The sequence below is a fragment of the Ahaetulla prasina genome, chromosome 1 (genome assembly GCF_028640845.1).
Source record: "Ahaetulla prasina isolate Xishuangbanna chromosome 1, ASM2864084v1, whole genome shotgun sequence".
NCBI lineage: Eukaryota > Metazoa > Chordata > Lepidosauria > Squamata > Colubridae > Ahaetulla > Ahaetulla prasina.
In genome coordinates this window covers 87,988,556-88,005,620 of record NC_080539.1, presented here as the reverse complement: position 1 = coordinate 88,005,620, position 17,065 = coordinate 87,988,556, and the positions used below count along the sequence as shown (strand labels likewise).

Below are 17,065 nucleotides of genomic sequence, written 5' to 3'. Positions count from 1 at the left end.
GCACAGCTGATCACCCCCCCCCCCGCATGCTGTTCTACTTACCGCATACCTCCTTTTGGTGTGGACTGTGTGCACGCACCTCACAGGCAGCAAACCAGTAGTAAACCAGTTCAGATTTTACCGCTGGTCCAACCAACTTTAATATGGTTGGGGCTGTAATTCACAAAGGCCACTCTGGCTGTAGTTTTAGAAATTGTAGTCCCAGGATACTTGGATGGCATAAGGTAGAATGTTTACTTCACCAGTTGTAAAGCTTATAGTGTATGATTAAGGGTACTGAACTCTAAAAACACAATATAAATATATGGTCATCACTGTTCTTTCTTAGTTGCATCTTTTTTTAATAGGGACCACAAAAGTAACTTCTTGTAAAAACTTCTAATGTCTTTTAGGCAGCCAGAAGGGCATTGCTGAGGTCTGAGACACTGAAAACTGCAAGAGGAGAACAAAGAACAAGGAGCCCATCTAAAATGCTGAATAATAGAAGTTTCACCCCTACTGGTCAGAGGACACCCCATCGAACACCATTTCAAATTCAGAAAGTAATGTGGATTCCTTGAATGGAGCTTTTCTTTTAGTAACCTACCTTTGACAAATTTCTGTGCAATGTGAAACTTCGTAGGTAGGTAGGTAGGTAGGTAGGTAGGTAGGTAGGAAGGAAGGAAGGAAGGAACCCAGCACAGGAGAGAAATTTAGATAAAGCTTCTGTATTTTTCCTAGGAAAAGTACCAGTTCAGAGTAAAACCTGGTGTCAGTCTTGCTTTCACTGAAAGTGGACAACTCTTTATACATCTAGACATTTCAAGTAATGGCATGTGCAAAAATATTTTTATTCATTAAAAGGTTGCCTCTTTGTCGTAGGCCTCACTTCAGTTGACTTCTAACCAGCAACAAAACCATGGAAGAAACACACCCATATCGGAGTCTAACCAGGGCGTAGACAAGAATACTGCTCCAGTTTTGTATGTAAAAGGTAAAATATGTGTAAAAAGAAGGCATCTAGTAACTGAAGAATAGATTCCTTTTGCTAGCTAACAGCAACAGATTGTCTTGATTTAAAAATGGCTTCTGAATGATCTGTGCTTTACTGTGCAAGTCACTAACCATTTTAACCTATTGATATTTGAATTTCTTTAGGCATATGCTCTCCCACCTCAGGTGCTTCAGAAGATGCATCATTTTCAAATAGCCTAAATGCTGACATTTTAAACTCCACATCTTTGACTGATATGAAAATTCAGGTATGTTTATATCAGGGATGAAATACTACCGGTTCGGGCCTGTTCGCCCAAACCGGCAGTAAAAAATACTGGTTTACCAAACTGGTAGTAAAAAAATGTAAAAAAAGTTCTGACGATCAGCTGAACGACGTGCGATCGTCAGAACTTTTAAAGTTCTTTTTTACTACCAGTTTGGGAAATAGTAAAAAAATGCTTTAAAAAAGTTTTAAAAAGGTTCCAGTGATCACGCCGCATAGCTGGGATTGTCAGAATCTTTTTTTTTACTTTTTTAAAGCATTTTTTACTACCTATTCGTCCGAACCGGTAATAAAAAATGCTTTAAAAAAGTTTTTAAAAAGGTTCTCAAGATCGCACGCCACAGCTGATTTCCCCCAATTCTACTTACCTTCCCAAGCCTCCTTTTAGTATATATTGCACATATGCGCACAGTGAACGCTTGGTGTGCAGCACACATGCGCAGCCAGCGAACTGATAGCAAACTGGTTCAGATTTCACCACTGGTTTACATACAAATATTAAATATTATATTTAAATACAGATAATGTTTCTATAATTCTGCTTTAAAATAAAAGCCTCCAAAACCAAGGGAGAAGCTTCTTTTCCTCAAAAGTCAAATCGAGGTGGCTTTCTCATCACCTCAAGCGATTTCAAATTTATTGCTTAATATCTCTGCAGATGATGGAAGATCTTGGCCATAAAAGGGCTCAGAGGTTCAAGAAGGCCTCTAGGCCAAAGAGTGTCCCTGCAAATGGAAGGAAAACACCTGAAGGCAATCTTTCTACATTTGAGAAGACTGAAAAAAAGGTTTGGGCCCCTAAGGATTCATCTCTTATGTGTCCTTCTTATGCCTGTATTGTCAAATCAGCATCTTTCTTGGGATAATAAGATCTATTTGGAATCTTGTGGGATCTCTAATGAATGGCTACTATTGGAGGATTGCCTCTGTTCATTGGCCAACATGGTGATTATCATCAGTTTAAAAAGAAAGGATTTCCCACTTGTTCTCTTTCTTCACTATCAGCCCTACTATAAAGTATAATTTCCACTAGCTCAACAGGCTTAGGGTATTTTGTTCAAAATTGACTTGATCCCTACATTCAACTGCTATTAACTGTGATTTAGTGATTTGATTTCACAATTTGTGAAAGAATTTTGCCTGTCACAGTAGTATGAAAGTGGTATCTTACTATATTTAGTCTTCTCTAAATTGGAGCGAGTAACAAAGTAATCCTAGGATAAATAGATAATTTTTCTTCAAGGTTAATGTTTCTCAAGATTAATTTTATTTTCCCTGCTGTTTTTGTTTTTTTACACTGCCATCATAAATGCTTGTTGGCAATGACAATTCCATACCCAATGAGTAGAGGAGGCCAACAGGTACAAAAAAACTTTACTCTGTAAGGTAAAGGTAAAGGTTCCCCTCGCACATATGTACTAGTCATTCCTGACTCCAGGGGGCAGTGCTCATCTCTGTTTCAAAGTGGAAGAGCCAGCGCTGTCCAAAGACGTCTCCATGGTCATGTGACTGGCATGACTAAACGCCAGAGGTGCACGGAACACTGTTACCTTCCCACCAAAGGTGGTCCGTATTTTTCTACTTGCATTTTTATGTGCTTTCAAACTGCTAGGTTGGCACAAACTGGGACAAGTAACGGGAGCTCACCCAATTACATGGCACTAGGGATTCGAACCGCTGAACTGCCAACCTTTTGATCAACAAGCTCAGTGTCTTAGCCACTGAGCATCCGCGTCCCCATTTTACTCTGTAATAGTAGGTAAATTAGCCCTAGAAGAGCAGATGGTTACAGTCTCCATAAACATACATGGTGTGATGTGTCCATTTCTTATTGTTTTTGCCTGAAGTGGATAAACTTTATAGTTTTTGCATACAATCTTTTAAAATGCTGATAAGTACTAATTTATTACTTTGATTTTCTTATCTGTTTAGAGATAATATTTAATTTTCCTTGAAGGCTTTTCGTTTTCTTTTTGTATGTTCAATAAACACCAAGGTAATCCTCCTCTATTTATTTTTATTTTATTTATTTATTTAATTAGATTTTTATACCGCCCTTCTCCCGAAGGACTCAGGGCGGTTTACAGCCAGATAAAACAGAACAAAAATATAAATACAAGATAAAATAATATTTAAAAAACTTATTCAATTTGGCCCAGATTAAAATATATCTAAAACAATAAAACCCATTAAAAATTAAAACCATATAAAATCTAAAATTCTATGCCAGTCCTGCACGAATAAACAAATATGTCTTCAGCTCGTGGCGAAAGGTTCGAAGGTCAGGAAATTGGCGGAGTCCTGTGGGAAGTTCATTCCAGAGGGTAGCAGCCCCCACAGAGAAGGCCCTTCCCCTGGGGGTTGCCAGCCGACATTGCTTGGCGGACGGCACCCTGAGGAGTCCCTCTCTGTGAGAGCGCACGTGTCGGTGGGAGGCAGTCGGTAGCAGTAGGCGGTCCCATAGATAAGCCGGCCCTAAGCCATGGAGCGCTTTAAAGGTAGTAACCAGCACCTTGAAGTGCACCCGAAAGACCACAGATAGCTAGTGCAGCCTGCACAGGAGGGGTGTTACATGGGAGCCACGAGCGGCTCCCTCTATCACCCGCGCAGCTGCATTCTGAACCAACTGGGGAGTGCTCTTCAAGGGGAGCCCCATGTAGAGAGCATTGCAATAATCCAAGCGAGAGGTGACAAGAGCATGAGTGACCGTGCATAGGGCATCCCGGTCAAGGAAGGGGCGCAACTGGCAAATCAGGCGGACCTGATAAAAAGCTCTCCTGGAGAAGGTCGTCAAGTGATCTTCAAAAGACAACCACCTATCCAGGAGAACGCCCAAGTTGCGCACCCTTTCCATCGGGGCCAATGACTCGCCCCCAACAGTCAGCCGCAGCTGCAGCTGACTGTACCGGGGTGCCGGCATCCACAGCCACTCCATCTTGGAGGGATTGAGCTTGAGCCTGTTTCTCCCCATCCAGACCCATACGGCTTCCAGACACCGGGACAGTACTTCGATAGCTTCGTTGGGGTGGCCTGGGGTGGAAACGTACAGCTGCGTGTCATCAGCATACAGTTGGTAACTCACCCCAAAACCACTGATTATCTCACCCAGCGGCTTCATATAGATGTTGAACAGGAGAGGCGAGAGAATTGACCCCTGTGGCACCCCACACGTGAGGGGCCTCGCGGTCGATCTCTGCCCCCCTGCCAACACCGTCTGCGACCGGTCAGAGAGATAGGAGGAGAACCACCGATAAATGGTGCCTCCCACTCCCAAACTCCCCAACCGGTGCAGCAGGATACCATGGTTGATGGTATCAAAAGCCGCTGAGAGATCTAATAGGACCAGGGCAGAGGAATAACCCCTGTCCCTGGCCCTCCAGAGATCATATCAACCAACGCGACCAAAGCCATCTCCGTACTGTATCCAGGCCGAAAGCCGGACTGGAACAGGTCTAGATAGACAGATTCATCCAGGTATTGGGGTAATTGACGTGCCACCACACTCTCTACAACCTTCGCCACAAAGCAAAGGTTGGAGACCGGACGATAATTTCCCAAAACAGCTGGGTCCAGGGAAGGCTTCTTGAGGAGGGGTCTCACCACCGCCTCTTTCAAGGCGGCAGGGAAAAATCCTTCCATCAAAGAAGCGTCAATAATCCCCTGGAGCCAGCCTCGTGTCACCTCCTGCGTGGCCAGCACCAGCCAGGAGGGGCACGGGTCCAGTAAACATGCGGTGGCATTCAACCATCCCAACAACCTGTCCATGTCCTTGGGAGTCACAGGGTCAAATCCATCCCAAACAGTCTCAACAAGACGAGTGTCCGACCTCTCACCTGGATCTACCCAATTTTGATCCAACCCATCCCGCAGCTGAACGATTTTATCGTATAGATAACCACTAAACTCCTCGGCACGTCCCTGTAATGGGTCATCCCGCACTTCCTGTTGAAGGAGAGAGCGGGTCACCCGAAATAGGGCGGCCAGGTGGTTATCTGCTGATGCAATGAGGGAGGAGACATAGAGACCTCTCGCTTCCCTCAATGCCACTAGGTAGGTCCTAGTATATGACCTAACTAGTGTCCGGTCAGCTTCCGAACGGCTGGATCTCCAGGAACTCTCTAGGCGTCTTCTCCGGCGTTTCATCTCCCTCAGCTCCTCGGAAAACCAAGGAGCTGGTTGAGACCTGCGCCAGGTCAGAGGCCGCAAAGGCACGACACGGTCTAGAGCCCCAGCCGCGGCCAGTTCCCAAGCCGCGACTAGTTCTTCAGCCATGCCGTGGGCCAGACCCTCAGGGAACGGCCCAAGCTCCGTCAGTAACCTCTCCGGGTCCATCAGGCACCTGGGACGGAACCAACGTATTGGTCCCGTCTCCCTGCGGTGTTGAGTGGCGGTCCGAAAGTCCAGACGAAGGAGAGAATGATCTGACCATGACAAAGGCTCGGTAACTAGGTGTCCCAAATCCAGATCATTCAACCACTGTCCAGAGATGAAAATCAAATCCAGTGTGCCTCCCCCAAAGTGAATAGGGCCATCAACTACTTGCGTCAGGTCCAAGGCCGTCATGGAGGCCATGAACTCCTGAGCTGTTGTCGATGACACACCGGTCGATGGCAAGTTAAAGTCCCCCATGACCATAAGTCTGGGGGTCTCAACTGCCACCCCGGCAAGCACCTCCAACAGCTCAGGCAGGGCTGTTGTCACGCAGCAAGGAGCCAGGTACGTGACCAACAAGCCCATCTGACCCCTATGACCCCACTTTACAAAGGGGGATTCACAATCGGCAATCTGAGGAACAGTGGTCTCCCTCGGTTCTAGACTCTCCTTAATAACAACTGCCACCCCCCCACCCCTACTTTGGGCCCTCAGTTGATGGAATGCTCGGAAGCCCGGTGGGTACATTTCAACAAGGGGCACCCCACCCTCCGTGCCCAACCAGGTTTCCGTAATGCCCATAAGGTCCGCGGACCTCCCCTGTATAAGATCACAAATTAGGGGGGCTTTGTTAACCACGGACCGTGCATTGCACAACATCAACTGAAGGTCCAAGCCCTGGGGATACTGGCCACTCAGGGAACGGGAAAAGTCTGAGGGGCCGGAGTGCTCAATCACTCTTAAACAGCGAGTGCGCGCCCCCTGAACATGATACGACCCCTCACTTCCACCATATCTGCCCCTCCCACTTACCGTGCTGATGGAACATCCCTCTGGAATAGAATAGTGAACCTCCCCCTTCACCTCCAAACCTGATAAAATATCACCATGAGCATTTACAAGGACTGGCTCCCTCCCCGACGGGTTTCCCCCATTACCTGTCTTTACCCTCCCTCCCCTTAAAAATCTTTTATCTAAAAATCCCCAAAGGTTCTTTCTTGACGCATGCCATCTCTCTGGGTCCCAAAACCCGTCATTGAGATAGGCCCCCGATAACGTAGAGGGCCATTTCTGCGAGGCGGAGGAACCTCGCAGGCGACGGAGTTCCAACGAAGAATATCTCATATCTCGTGTTGGGCAAACTTGGCATGAAAAAGAGTTCATCCCAAGCCACTGATGATGATATAGCAGTCATTTTTAGGGGCCAATAACGTGGAGCCCACAGATGATAAAGATTATGAAGACAAGATGGATGCTCTCTCATGAAATCCTCATGCAAGATGTTAAAAAGACGCCGCTCTATTTTTGAGATTTTTTTTTTTACGAGATTCCTTGTGAATTATCATGTCTTCTAACACACTTAAATTCCCCCAAATTGCAGAAAAATCTGCCACTAGAAGAAATAGTTTTTCTGTGTCAGTCTTTCATCAAGTTTTCCTATGCTTTATTGCCTTTATTTCGTCCCCTTCCTTTTAGGGAAATACCTTGTTCTTTGGTTATTGTGTTTGGTAAAATTTCTTCCCAAATTTATTGATGTTTATTTGCTGATGGTTTTTTCCCAACATAAAGCCAACGTTACTCAGAAGAGCATCATCTTGTACTGAAGACAAGGTTGGTGGAGAAGTGAAAGAAGAAATTAAGTATCTAGATGGAAAGGTAAGGCAGTTTATATGTGTGTGTGTGTGTGTGTGTGTGTGTGTGTGTGTGTGTGTGTGTATAAAACAACCAATATTGTACATATCCCACATTAAATAAGAAATATGAATTTTGGCAAGCAATACCTGCTTGAAAACATGGTTCTCTCTCTCACACACTCACACTCTTTCACACGCACAAACAGGAACAGACACACACACACAAACCTGCCCAAGACATACTGTATACTGATATCCTAAATCATGGTTAATTGGGCATAGACTACAAGGAGACATGGCACCTTTCTTCACTGCTACCATATTTGTGTATGTTTGATACTGACATCAACTGATGTTCCGTTTCATCTATGAAACCAGGAGGACTAGTGAAGTTGATTAGTGTCAGTGTAAATCACAGACTGAACTGTGAATTCTGTGTGTATAGTATTCCCAAAGGTGCTTTCAAAAAAGATAACTGGGCTTTCTTGATTTTTTTCTTGACAACATTGCACTCCTCATCCAAGAAGCTACTTCAGTTCTAATTAACTGGTGGGAGATGGAAAGGATCAAGAGCAAATCAAGAAAGGCTGGTTGCCTTTTTGAAAGCACCTTTGGGACCACGATGACCTGGATGTTTGAGAACCTCCACAGAAGTGTGTATGGTATATATGTGTGCATGTGTATGATTCATTTTCTGTCTTCATCGTCCCTGTTTCAAATGTCTCCCCTGACTTTGCTCCTATATTGCTTTTTGACTTTTAAGGTGGTTCAAAGTGTGTCCCAGCCATTTTGAGCTGCAAACAAAGAAAAGCAATGTGGGTATTTGTACATACCGTATTTTTTGGAGTATAAGATGCACCTTTTTCCCACCTAAAAGAGGGTGAAAATTTGGGTGCATCTTATACACCGAATGTAGCCCCACCCACCCACTGGTCCCCACCCTTTGGCCTCTGCCTCCCAGCAATTTACCTCCTTGCAGCAAGCAGCGACAAGAAACAGCCCCTTTCAGCTTCAGCACAGCCTAATTAGCACAAGTCGATTGTTCCCAACTCTCAGCTGTTTCAGGCTGCAGGGACTGCCATTGCCTATTGCTGCGCGGGCCTCGCCTGCTTGCTGCAAGGAGGTAAATTGCTGGGAGCAGAGTTTTTTTTCTTGTGCTAATCAAGCTATGCAGAAAACAAAAATGAAAGTAAAGCAGGCTGTTTGCTGCAACAAGGCAAAATTGCTGGGAGGCAGAGGCAGATTTCTTTTTCTTGTTTTCCTCACCAAGGAAGGTAGGTGCATTTTATAGTCCTGTGCGTCTATACTCCAAAAAATATGGTATATAATGTGGATCAGGGAATTGCAGGTGAAAAAAGAGCTGAAGCTGTTTTAAGATAAAAGATGTAGGAACTTTCAATTTGGATATCATGGTTAACTTCAGAACAATGCAGGTTCAATTTGCTGGTTAAAATGGAACTGCCTTTTATACATGTCCTTAATTTGAGGTTGTACCAGGCATGCTGGGCAGTTAGTTTCAATTGGTACATGTTTTGAAAAATTTATTTGCTGGAAGTGTGTTCCCCATCTGCTCTCCGAGAGGTCTTGCATAATCTCCTAGGTGCTCCTTCTTCCCATACAGCTGGTTTGGGTACGATGGGGGTCACATAATGCGAAAATTAAACTATTACAGGCATATGTCTGTGCCATATGGCAATTCATCAATGTGCAAATTGGAGCACCCCATGCAGGACTGACAGTCTCCAAGGAGATGCTGATTATGTTGACTTGTAGAGAAATTGAATTTATAATGCAATTTGTGCCAGACGTGAATCTCATAAAAACAGCGTTTGTGACTGGCAAAGGATTCTTTCTGTCTTAAAGAAACCTTGAGATTGCTGCTCGTACATTATTGAAAGATATTGAAATTTATTTAGCTTTGCAGAATGTTGCATGTTGCATCTGTCCCAAAAACAGTTGGAGCAAGGAAGGAAATGCAGCTAGGGCAAGCGTCAAAAAAGCAGCTCAAATATAACAGGAGTAACAGGTCAAATATAGCCCTTTATACAGAGCTTTATAATAAAAGTTACATATAAATAATTATGATTATAGAGCCTAATGGGGTTGCAAATCTATATCGGCTTTATAGTAACATATATATAGCCCCTATTGAGTTTGTGGGAGTGTAGCCATTGTAGATGCTGAGATATTATTGTTATTATCTCTTTTATTCATTCAACATGAAACTTAGTCAACTGATCATTTAAAAATGTATCACAAACACCATTGAATGGTGCTAATGGTTGATATGGGTAGCTGTCAGCGTCCTAGGTATCAACCAGGTACCTTCTTAAAATATATGATTTTCCGACTAGCACAGTTTTTTGCAGTTCCGCTGGTGTTATTGCAGGAAGCTGCAGTTTCTTGATGTGTTTTGTAAAATTTTTGGACATGGTGCCAAGTGCCCAGATAACAATGGGTATCACTGTTTCGTGTTTCGATGGCCAGGTCGCGACATTTCTTGATTTTTTTCCAGTTTTTTTTCTTTGACTCTGTTGTTTCCTGGTACAGCGATGTCAATAAACTGTATGTTTCGGCCCTCGACAACCGTGATATCTAGCATGTTGTGTTCCAAATGACGATCCAATTATTATTACTATTATTATTATTATTATTGATTTGTTTAGATATTTTAAGCAATTTACTATATATAGTTGCACATCTTTCAAGAGAGACTCTAGGGAGCACACAGAGTGTTAAAACAGATAAGCCCTGCTAACCCTATAACAACATAATATACATGATAAAGCATCCACAATAATAATCCAAAATAGTAATAACCATCATCCATTTTCAGTCAATAAAGACCAAAGGAAAGAGTCACCAACAGGGCAGGTTTAGCCTCCTGACTCAAAGGGCTGAGGGAACATCCAGGTCTTTAAGCCCCCTCCCCACCACTCCTTTTCTTGCTTTGTAGAAATACTACATATTCATAGGGAAATATTCAATGAGTTTGAGTTGAGTACTGCAAGATTTGAGTGAAGCTCCTTGAGCAGGTAAGCAGCCTAGCTTCCATTGTCACAAGAATCTCTGGGAGTTGGGTGGCATATAAATTTAATAAATTATGATGAAAAATATGGTCACTTTCATGAAGATGGATTTCTTTCCCTTTCTTTAATCCTTTTGTAAAGGGAAGATGTATCGATGATAGAAGTACTACCCTGTTTCCCCCAAAATAAGACATCCCCTGATAATAAGCCCAATCGGGCTTTTGAGCCCATGGCTATAAGGCCAAGCACTTATTTCAGGGTTCAAAAAAAATATAAGACAGGGTCTTATTTTCGGGAAAACGTGGTAGCAACTTTTTCTCACCCAGAAGTCTAATTACAAAATGTGTAAAATATGTCTAAAAAGGGTTCCAACATCATTTGGTATTTTTTAAAAAGTTGGGGCTAAAAAAATGCTACCCCATTTTGAGTGGAATTCTAGTTGCTTCCTGCTGCCATATTTTGATTGGTCCAGTGGTAGAATTTAAATTTTTTTACTACTGGTTCTGGGGGTGTGGCTTGGTGGGCATGGTGTGGCTTGGTGGGCGTGGCTTGGTGGGCATGGCAGGAGAAGGATACTGCAAAATCTCCATTCCCACCCCACTCCAGGATAAGGATACTGCAAAATCTCTATTCCCACCCCACTCCAGGGTAAGGATACTGCAAAATCTCCATTCCCATCCCACTCTGGGACCAACCAGAGGTGGTATTTGCCAGTTCTCCAAACTACTCAAAATTTCCGCTACCGATTCTCCAGAACCTGTCAGAACCTGAGATAGCACCCCTGCATTGGTCCCAAATAGTGCATTTTTTTTAAAAAAAAAATTGAGAGTAGATGTAGGTAGCACAACATTAAATGGGTCACTACTCTGTCAGCTTCCAGATGGAGGGCTTCTGTTTTTCCAGTCACAAGGCCTTGCACAAGAGTTACATTTTATTTTCCTCCTGGACATGGAAAGGAAAATGATAGAGGAATGTTGGAAATGGGTGATACAAACAGAGAAGGATACCTTCTTGGCTTTTCTGTAAAATTTTGTCGGGGTGATTGCAGCATAGAAATACTGTAAATGCGTGAAAGAGAATTTACATATGAAAGAGAATTTACAAATAAATTTATGTACAAGTGAATAAAGAGATAAACTTATCCTAGCTTGCTTTTTCCAGCACTCGGGTGGAACTATTTAACAGCCAAATTTGCTTTCAAGAGATCCAGACACTACCTTCTAGTGGAGACATGATCTTTTAAGAGTGATGTGTGTTAAGTTGTGGATGCATGTGTATTCTCAAGAAAGGATGCATGTGTATTCTCAAACATCTGGTTTTTGCTTCAAAGGTAAAGCAGCTGTTCACCGATGGACACAGAATTACTATATACCCCAATGGAACAAAGATGGAAATTAGTACTGATAAAAAGACAGCTACTGTTACTTTTTACAATGGCGATGTTAAAAAGATCTTAGCAGACCAGACAGTGGTGAGTATGTTTGTCTCTATCTCTCTGCTTTAAAGCTGTAGCTTTAGCAATGGACTGCTCAATTCTGAATGATTAATCTTGAGAAGAAAGGAGGTAAATAGGTGGCTGTGTCATTTTGTTGCAACAAAATATGAACACATTTATTTCAGCATATAATTCCATAATCTGCCCATTTCAGTAATGCATACGGCTAAAACATCTGAAGAACGGTTGCAGGAATTGGGCATGTCTAGTTTAATGAAAAGAAGGACTAGGAGGTGACATGATAGCAATATTTCAATATCTCAGGGGCTGCCACAAAGAAGAGGGAATCAAACTATTCTCCAAAGCATCTGAAGGCAGGGCAAGAAGCAATAGACTGAAACTAATCAAGGAGAGAACCAACCTAAAACTAAGGAGAAATTTCCTGACAGAACAATTAATCAGTGGAACCACTTGCTTCCAGAAGTTGTGGATGCTCCAAGAGTGGAGGTTTTAAACAAGAGATTGGACAACCATTTGTCTGGAATGGTGTGAGGTTTCCTGCTTGAGCAGGGGGTTGGACTTGAAGACCACCAAGGTCCCTTCCAACTCTCTTATTCTGTTATAACAAGGGTGTTACAAGAGTATTATTTTGCCTTGGCTGATCATGGGAACGATCATAAAGAAGTTTAACTTAATGAAACCCTTGAATAACCTTGAATAATAGCAAGACTAGACTAATTTCAGGCTTGCAGAATGTTTTTATTTATTTATTTAATACAAAGCTGGAGCTTAATGCAAGAGTCAAACAGTTAAAATTAAGAAATTTTAATCAATTAATTAATAACCAATAGTCCATGGATACCAGAATTTCTTTTGATTAGCAGACCAGAATGCAACTCATAGCATTTTCACATTTGCCAATCTATTTGGCATTCTATAAGTTTTTTTAAAAATTTTGATTAGGGCAGGTAGTCCGCATTTCATTACCATAATTGGGACTGGCAATTCCATTCCTAAGCAACTCGGTCGTTAAGTGAGGCATCACATGACTGCAGTGCAATTTTATTGCTGGCTTCTCCACTGTTTCTACTGGTCAGAAGCTGGCTGTGAAATCTGCAAATAGCGATCACATGACTGTGGGACACTGTGATGGTCAGAAACACCCGTTGGTTTCAAAATGCCGGAATCTCGCTCACATGACCATGGGGACCTGCAATGTCATAAGCGCCAGGACCAGTCATAAAGTTACTTTTTCATTAGATTTGTAACTTTGAACAGTTGCTGAACGGGGCAGTCGTTAAGCAAGGACTACCTGTATAATGTTTGAGTCAGGGTCACTTTATGAGCGCTCTTGTTAAGTCCTTTAAAATAGGAAATCCCTGCCGATTTGTTTTAAACAATCCAGAGATCTGCAGCTAGCTCAACCTCTGGGTCCTCTTTGCTGTACAAACCTTCAGTCTTCCCACAGTGCCTGAAGATATATTTAAAAATGGAATTGCAGGCATCAGCCCTACAAGGGTGGGTTTCTAAACCCGTCGCTACCAGTTCGCTCGTGGGCACGTGGGCGCTCATGCGCAATGCTTCTGCACATGCACAGAAGTGTTCGGGAGGGTGGTTGAGCCTCCTGCCGCCGTCGCTACCGGTTCGCCCAATCCAGGACGAACTGGTAGCAACCCACCACTGCAGCCCTAGCTGCAGTCAGTCTGGAGGGCCTGAGGTTGGGAAAATATTCTTGAGGGATGTTATTATATACAGAGAAATAATTTTAGCAGCTGCATTTTGATTAGACTGCTGAGGAATACTGGGGTCAGCTGCCGTATTAATATTGTATGTTATGTTTGCATATGCATACAAAGTACTTGAATTGATAATCATAGTGGTTCCTTCTCTTCCCCCCCCCCCAAATATACAGATGTATTAATAAAGGAGAATATTTGTAGCACAGGGTTGCTACAACCCTTGGTGCTCCCTGAGCTTACTTGTTTTCTTGCAGACGTTTCGTTACCCAAACTGGGTAACTTCATCAATCCTAGCACTGATGATGTTACCTAATTTGGGTAATGAAACCTCTGCAAGAAAACAGACAAGCTCAGGGAGCACCAAGGACCCTTCACACTGAGGTATTCATGGGCTACTGATTCAGTGCAGTTTCTTTCCATTCCCAATCTTGACATCCCAATGGAAAAAAATCAGCACCACTGGAAACTAGCCTTTTATGTATTACTTTTGTCACAAAGACATTAAATAAAAGGAAAAGTTTTATTTAAAAGATATCTGAGGGAAGAGATGGTAAGCAAGCAAGATTTGTTCCCTCTTTTTCAGATTTATTACTATGCAGATGCACAGACAAGCAGGACTATTTATCCAGATGGCTTGGAGGTGCTGCAGTTCCCAAATGATCAGATTGGTATGTGATGTTGGCATGTTAAACCAACTTCTTCAGCAACGTTAGGTGATAGATAATAGACTACTCTCCTCTAATCAGATGTGTTGGACAACATCTTACATGATCCTAAACTACTTTGGCAACTATATACTTCAACACATCTAGAGTTGATAGAGGTAGCAATATAACTTAGATTAAAAGTTACATGCTTTTGTACCACTCTGTTTATGAAATGGCCACCAAAATAGACCCTGAAGACTTGTGTAGACCATGAAACATACTGGCTTAATAGAGGTAACGTATTTTTCATATATTGTATAAACTTCCTTATTGTCCTTCAATAAAATTTCTGGGGTGGTGTACAGTAGACAGATCTGTCTGGAGCAGGAGATATTTAAAAAGTTTGTGTTATCAATCTATAGTGATATGCTAGCTGTATTAGAATCAGCATAATTTTTCGAACATTTATAACTTATTGTATTTAAACAGAAACATTTAATAGAGATAGATAGACAGACAGACAGACAGATATTGTAGATAGATGGATAAATAGACAGACAGACAGACAGACAGACAGACAGACACAGATTTTCTGCAGGTTCCTTTTATAGGAAAGTAAAAATTATGACATTATGGCAGAAACTGACATTTTTGCGAGATGGCATATTGTTTCTTTTATTTAAAGTAAATGATTATTTATGCACATTGTCACAACTGCAAAGTAGACAGGTCTGTCTGGAGTAAGATTATAGTTTGCATTATCAATCCTTAGTGATATGCTGGCTGTATTAGAATCAGCAGAAATTTAGTCGTCTCCAGAAAAAGAAAACACATTTATAAGTCATTATATTTAAATAGAAACATGTCTAACAAATAACAGTTGGAAGGGACATTGGAGGTCTTCTAGTCTAACTTCCTGCTCAAACAGAAAACCCAAACAAATGGTTGTTCAATCTCTTCTTAAAAACCTCCAGTGTTAAAGCCCACATCTAATGTAGGTTTGTGTGTGTGCGTGTACACACACACAGATTTTCTGTAGGCATTTCTGTGAGGTGGCAGACTGCTTCTTTTGTATGAAGTAAATTATTTATGCATATTGTCATAATTGCAAAGTAAGATATAATATCGTTCTTGAACTTTTCTTGATTTAATAGAGGGAACTTCTTTTGATATCTGATGTTAATAGATATGAAAACTTGTGTGGTAGCCTTACAGTTGGAAGGAACAATTTAAGAAGTGTGACTGTGAAATAATATTAGGTTGTATTTTTTTTTCTCAGTGGAGAATTGCATTTTACATGGTTACATGCATTATGTATAATAGCTTGCTACTATATTACAACATTATTTTTTTTGTACATATTCTACTCATCTGTTGTCTGTTTGGAAAACCATATACGTAAACTAACTTCCCTTAATTAGGGAGCTGAAGTCTCAGCAGGTTTAGAATTCAAATGGGCCACCATTCCTGCACAGGAAAACTGTTGTAGCGTGCTGTTGTTATATCACTATAAGGTAAAGATAAAAGTTCCCCTCGCACATACGTGCTAGTCATTCCTGACTTTAGGGGTGGTGCTCATCTCCGTTTCAAAGCCAAAGAGCCAGCGCTGTCCAAGACGTCTTTGTGGTCATGTGGCCGGCATGACTCAATGCCAAAGGCGCATGGAACGCTGTTGCCTTCCCACCAAAGGTGGTCCCTATTTTTCTACTTGCATTTTTTAAGTGCTTTCGAACTGCTAGGTTGGCAGAAGCTGGGACAATTTAACTGGAGCTCACCCCGTTACGCAGCACTAGGGATTCGAACTGCTGAACTGCTGACCTTTTGATCGACAAGCTCTGCGTCTTAGCCACTGAGCCACTGCATCACTTTTAGATATTATATACAGATATACATTATATATAGATCACTATATATAATGGCTATCTGTCTGTATTTTATTCATAATACATTCATACTGGGAGATTAGGGGCTATTTGGTTTACAAGGAATTTTGAATGATGCCCTTGTTAACAGAAAAGTATCATCCTGATGGTACTGAAGAGATCATCTTTCCGAACCAGACAGTGAAACGTCGCTATGGTGGAGGTTTCGAGGAAACTATTTTCCCAGATGGCACAGTGGTTAAAGTAGAAAAGTAAGTAATTACAGAGATATAGACTTGACACAGAAGACAATGGTACTGACTTAAGTCAACATATCAGTTTCTTTGTCAGGAACTATTAAAAGAGAGCAGATCTTTAATAGCTTTTTCTGCTGCAAGATTTGTGAATCCTGACTAGACCAAACTATAGATAATCCTCAACCTATGACTGTAACTGAGCCCACCCTCAATTGCAGTTGTAAGTCATGACAGTCATAAACCGGGTCACTGCATAACTGGATCCAATTTTACAACTTTTTTTGTGGTGGTTGAGAAATGAATGTGGACATTTGTAAGCAAATCTGTTTTTTGTTATGGGTTGTTTTTTTTTTTGCTGAAAATTGGAAGCAAACGGTGCTTTCTGGCGAAAACGTTGTAAACCGCAATCATGTGATCACCGGGATCTGCAAATGGCTTGTAAATGCAGGCTGGTTAATGAGCGCCCAAAATGCAGTCACGTGACCTCAGGGAGACGATGTCAGAATTTCAAAATGGTGTCGTAAGTAGTTTTGGGGAAGGGTTTGATGTAACTTTGAATGATCACTAAGAGACCGGCCATAAATTGAGACTACATGTATAAGCCATTCTTGACTTTAAGGCTAGTTAGAACCTATGCTTTGTTTCTGCTACAGAGGAGCCCTAGTTAATCTCTGTTAAATAAAATATCCTTGTCTGATAGCCATCCTGCTTACTGGCTGCCTTACTAAACTTACAAAAGATCCTTATTCCTGCGGTCAGGAATTCTTTGTCTTTGGACTGGGCAAGTGCTTTAACTCTTAAGCGCTTTGAAGCCATATTATTTTGAGGGTATTA

The 17,065-nt window shown here is 42.0% G+C and overlaps 1 protein-coding gene across 2 annotated transcripts in view; it reads left to right on the top strand.

Annotated features, from left to right (window-relative positions):
• LOC131190514 (centromere protein J-like) overlaps positions 1-17,065 on the top strand; it is a 28,637-nt gene that overhangs the window by 11,211 nt on the left and 361 nt on the right. For both annotated transcript variants that reach the window (XM_058167861.1, XM_058167853.1), the window contains exons 6-13: positions 393-542; positions 862-973; positions 1,138-1,241; positions 1,917-2,045; positions 7,198-7,284; positions 11,622-11,762; positions 14,049-14,133; positions 16,126-16,246. In XM_058167861.1, the coding sequence (XP_058023844.1) occupies positions 393-542; positions 862-973; positions 1,138-1,241; positions 1,917-2,045; positions 7,198-7,284; positions 11,622-11,762; positions 14,049-14,133; positions 16,126-16,246 (929 nt within the window). The remainder of the gene's footprint in view (positions 1-392; positions 543-861; positions 974-1,137; positions 1,242-1,916; positions 2,046-7,197; positions 7,285-11,621; positions 11,763-14,048; positions 14,134-16,125; positions 16,247-17,065) is intronic.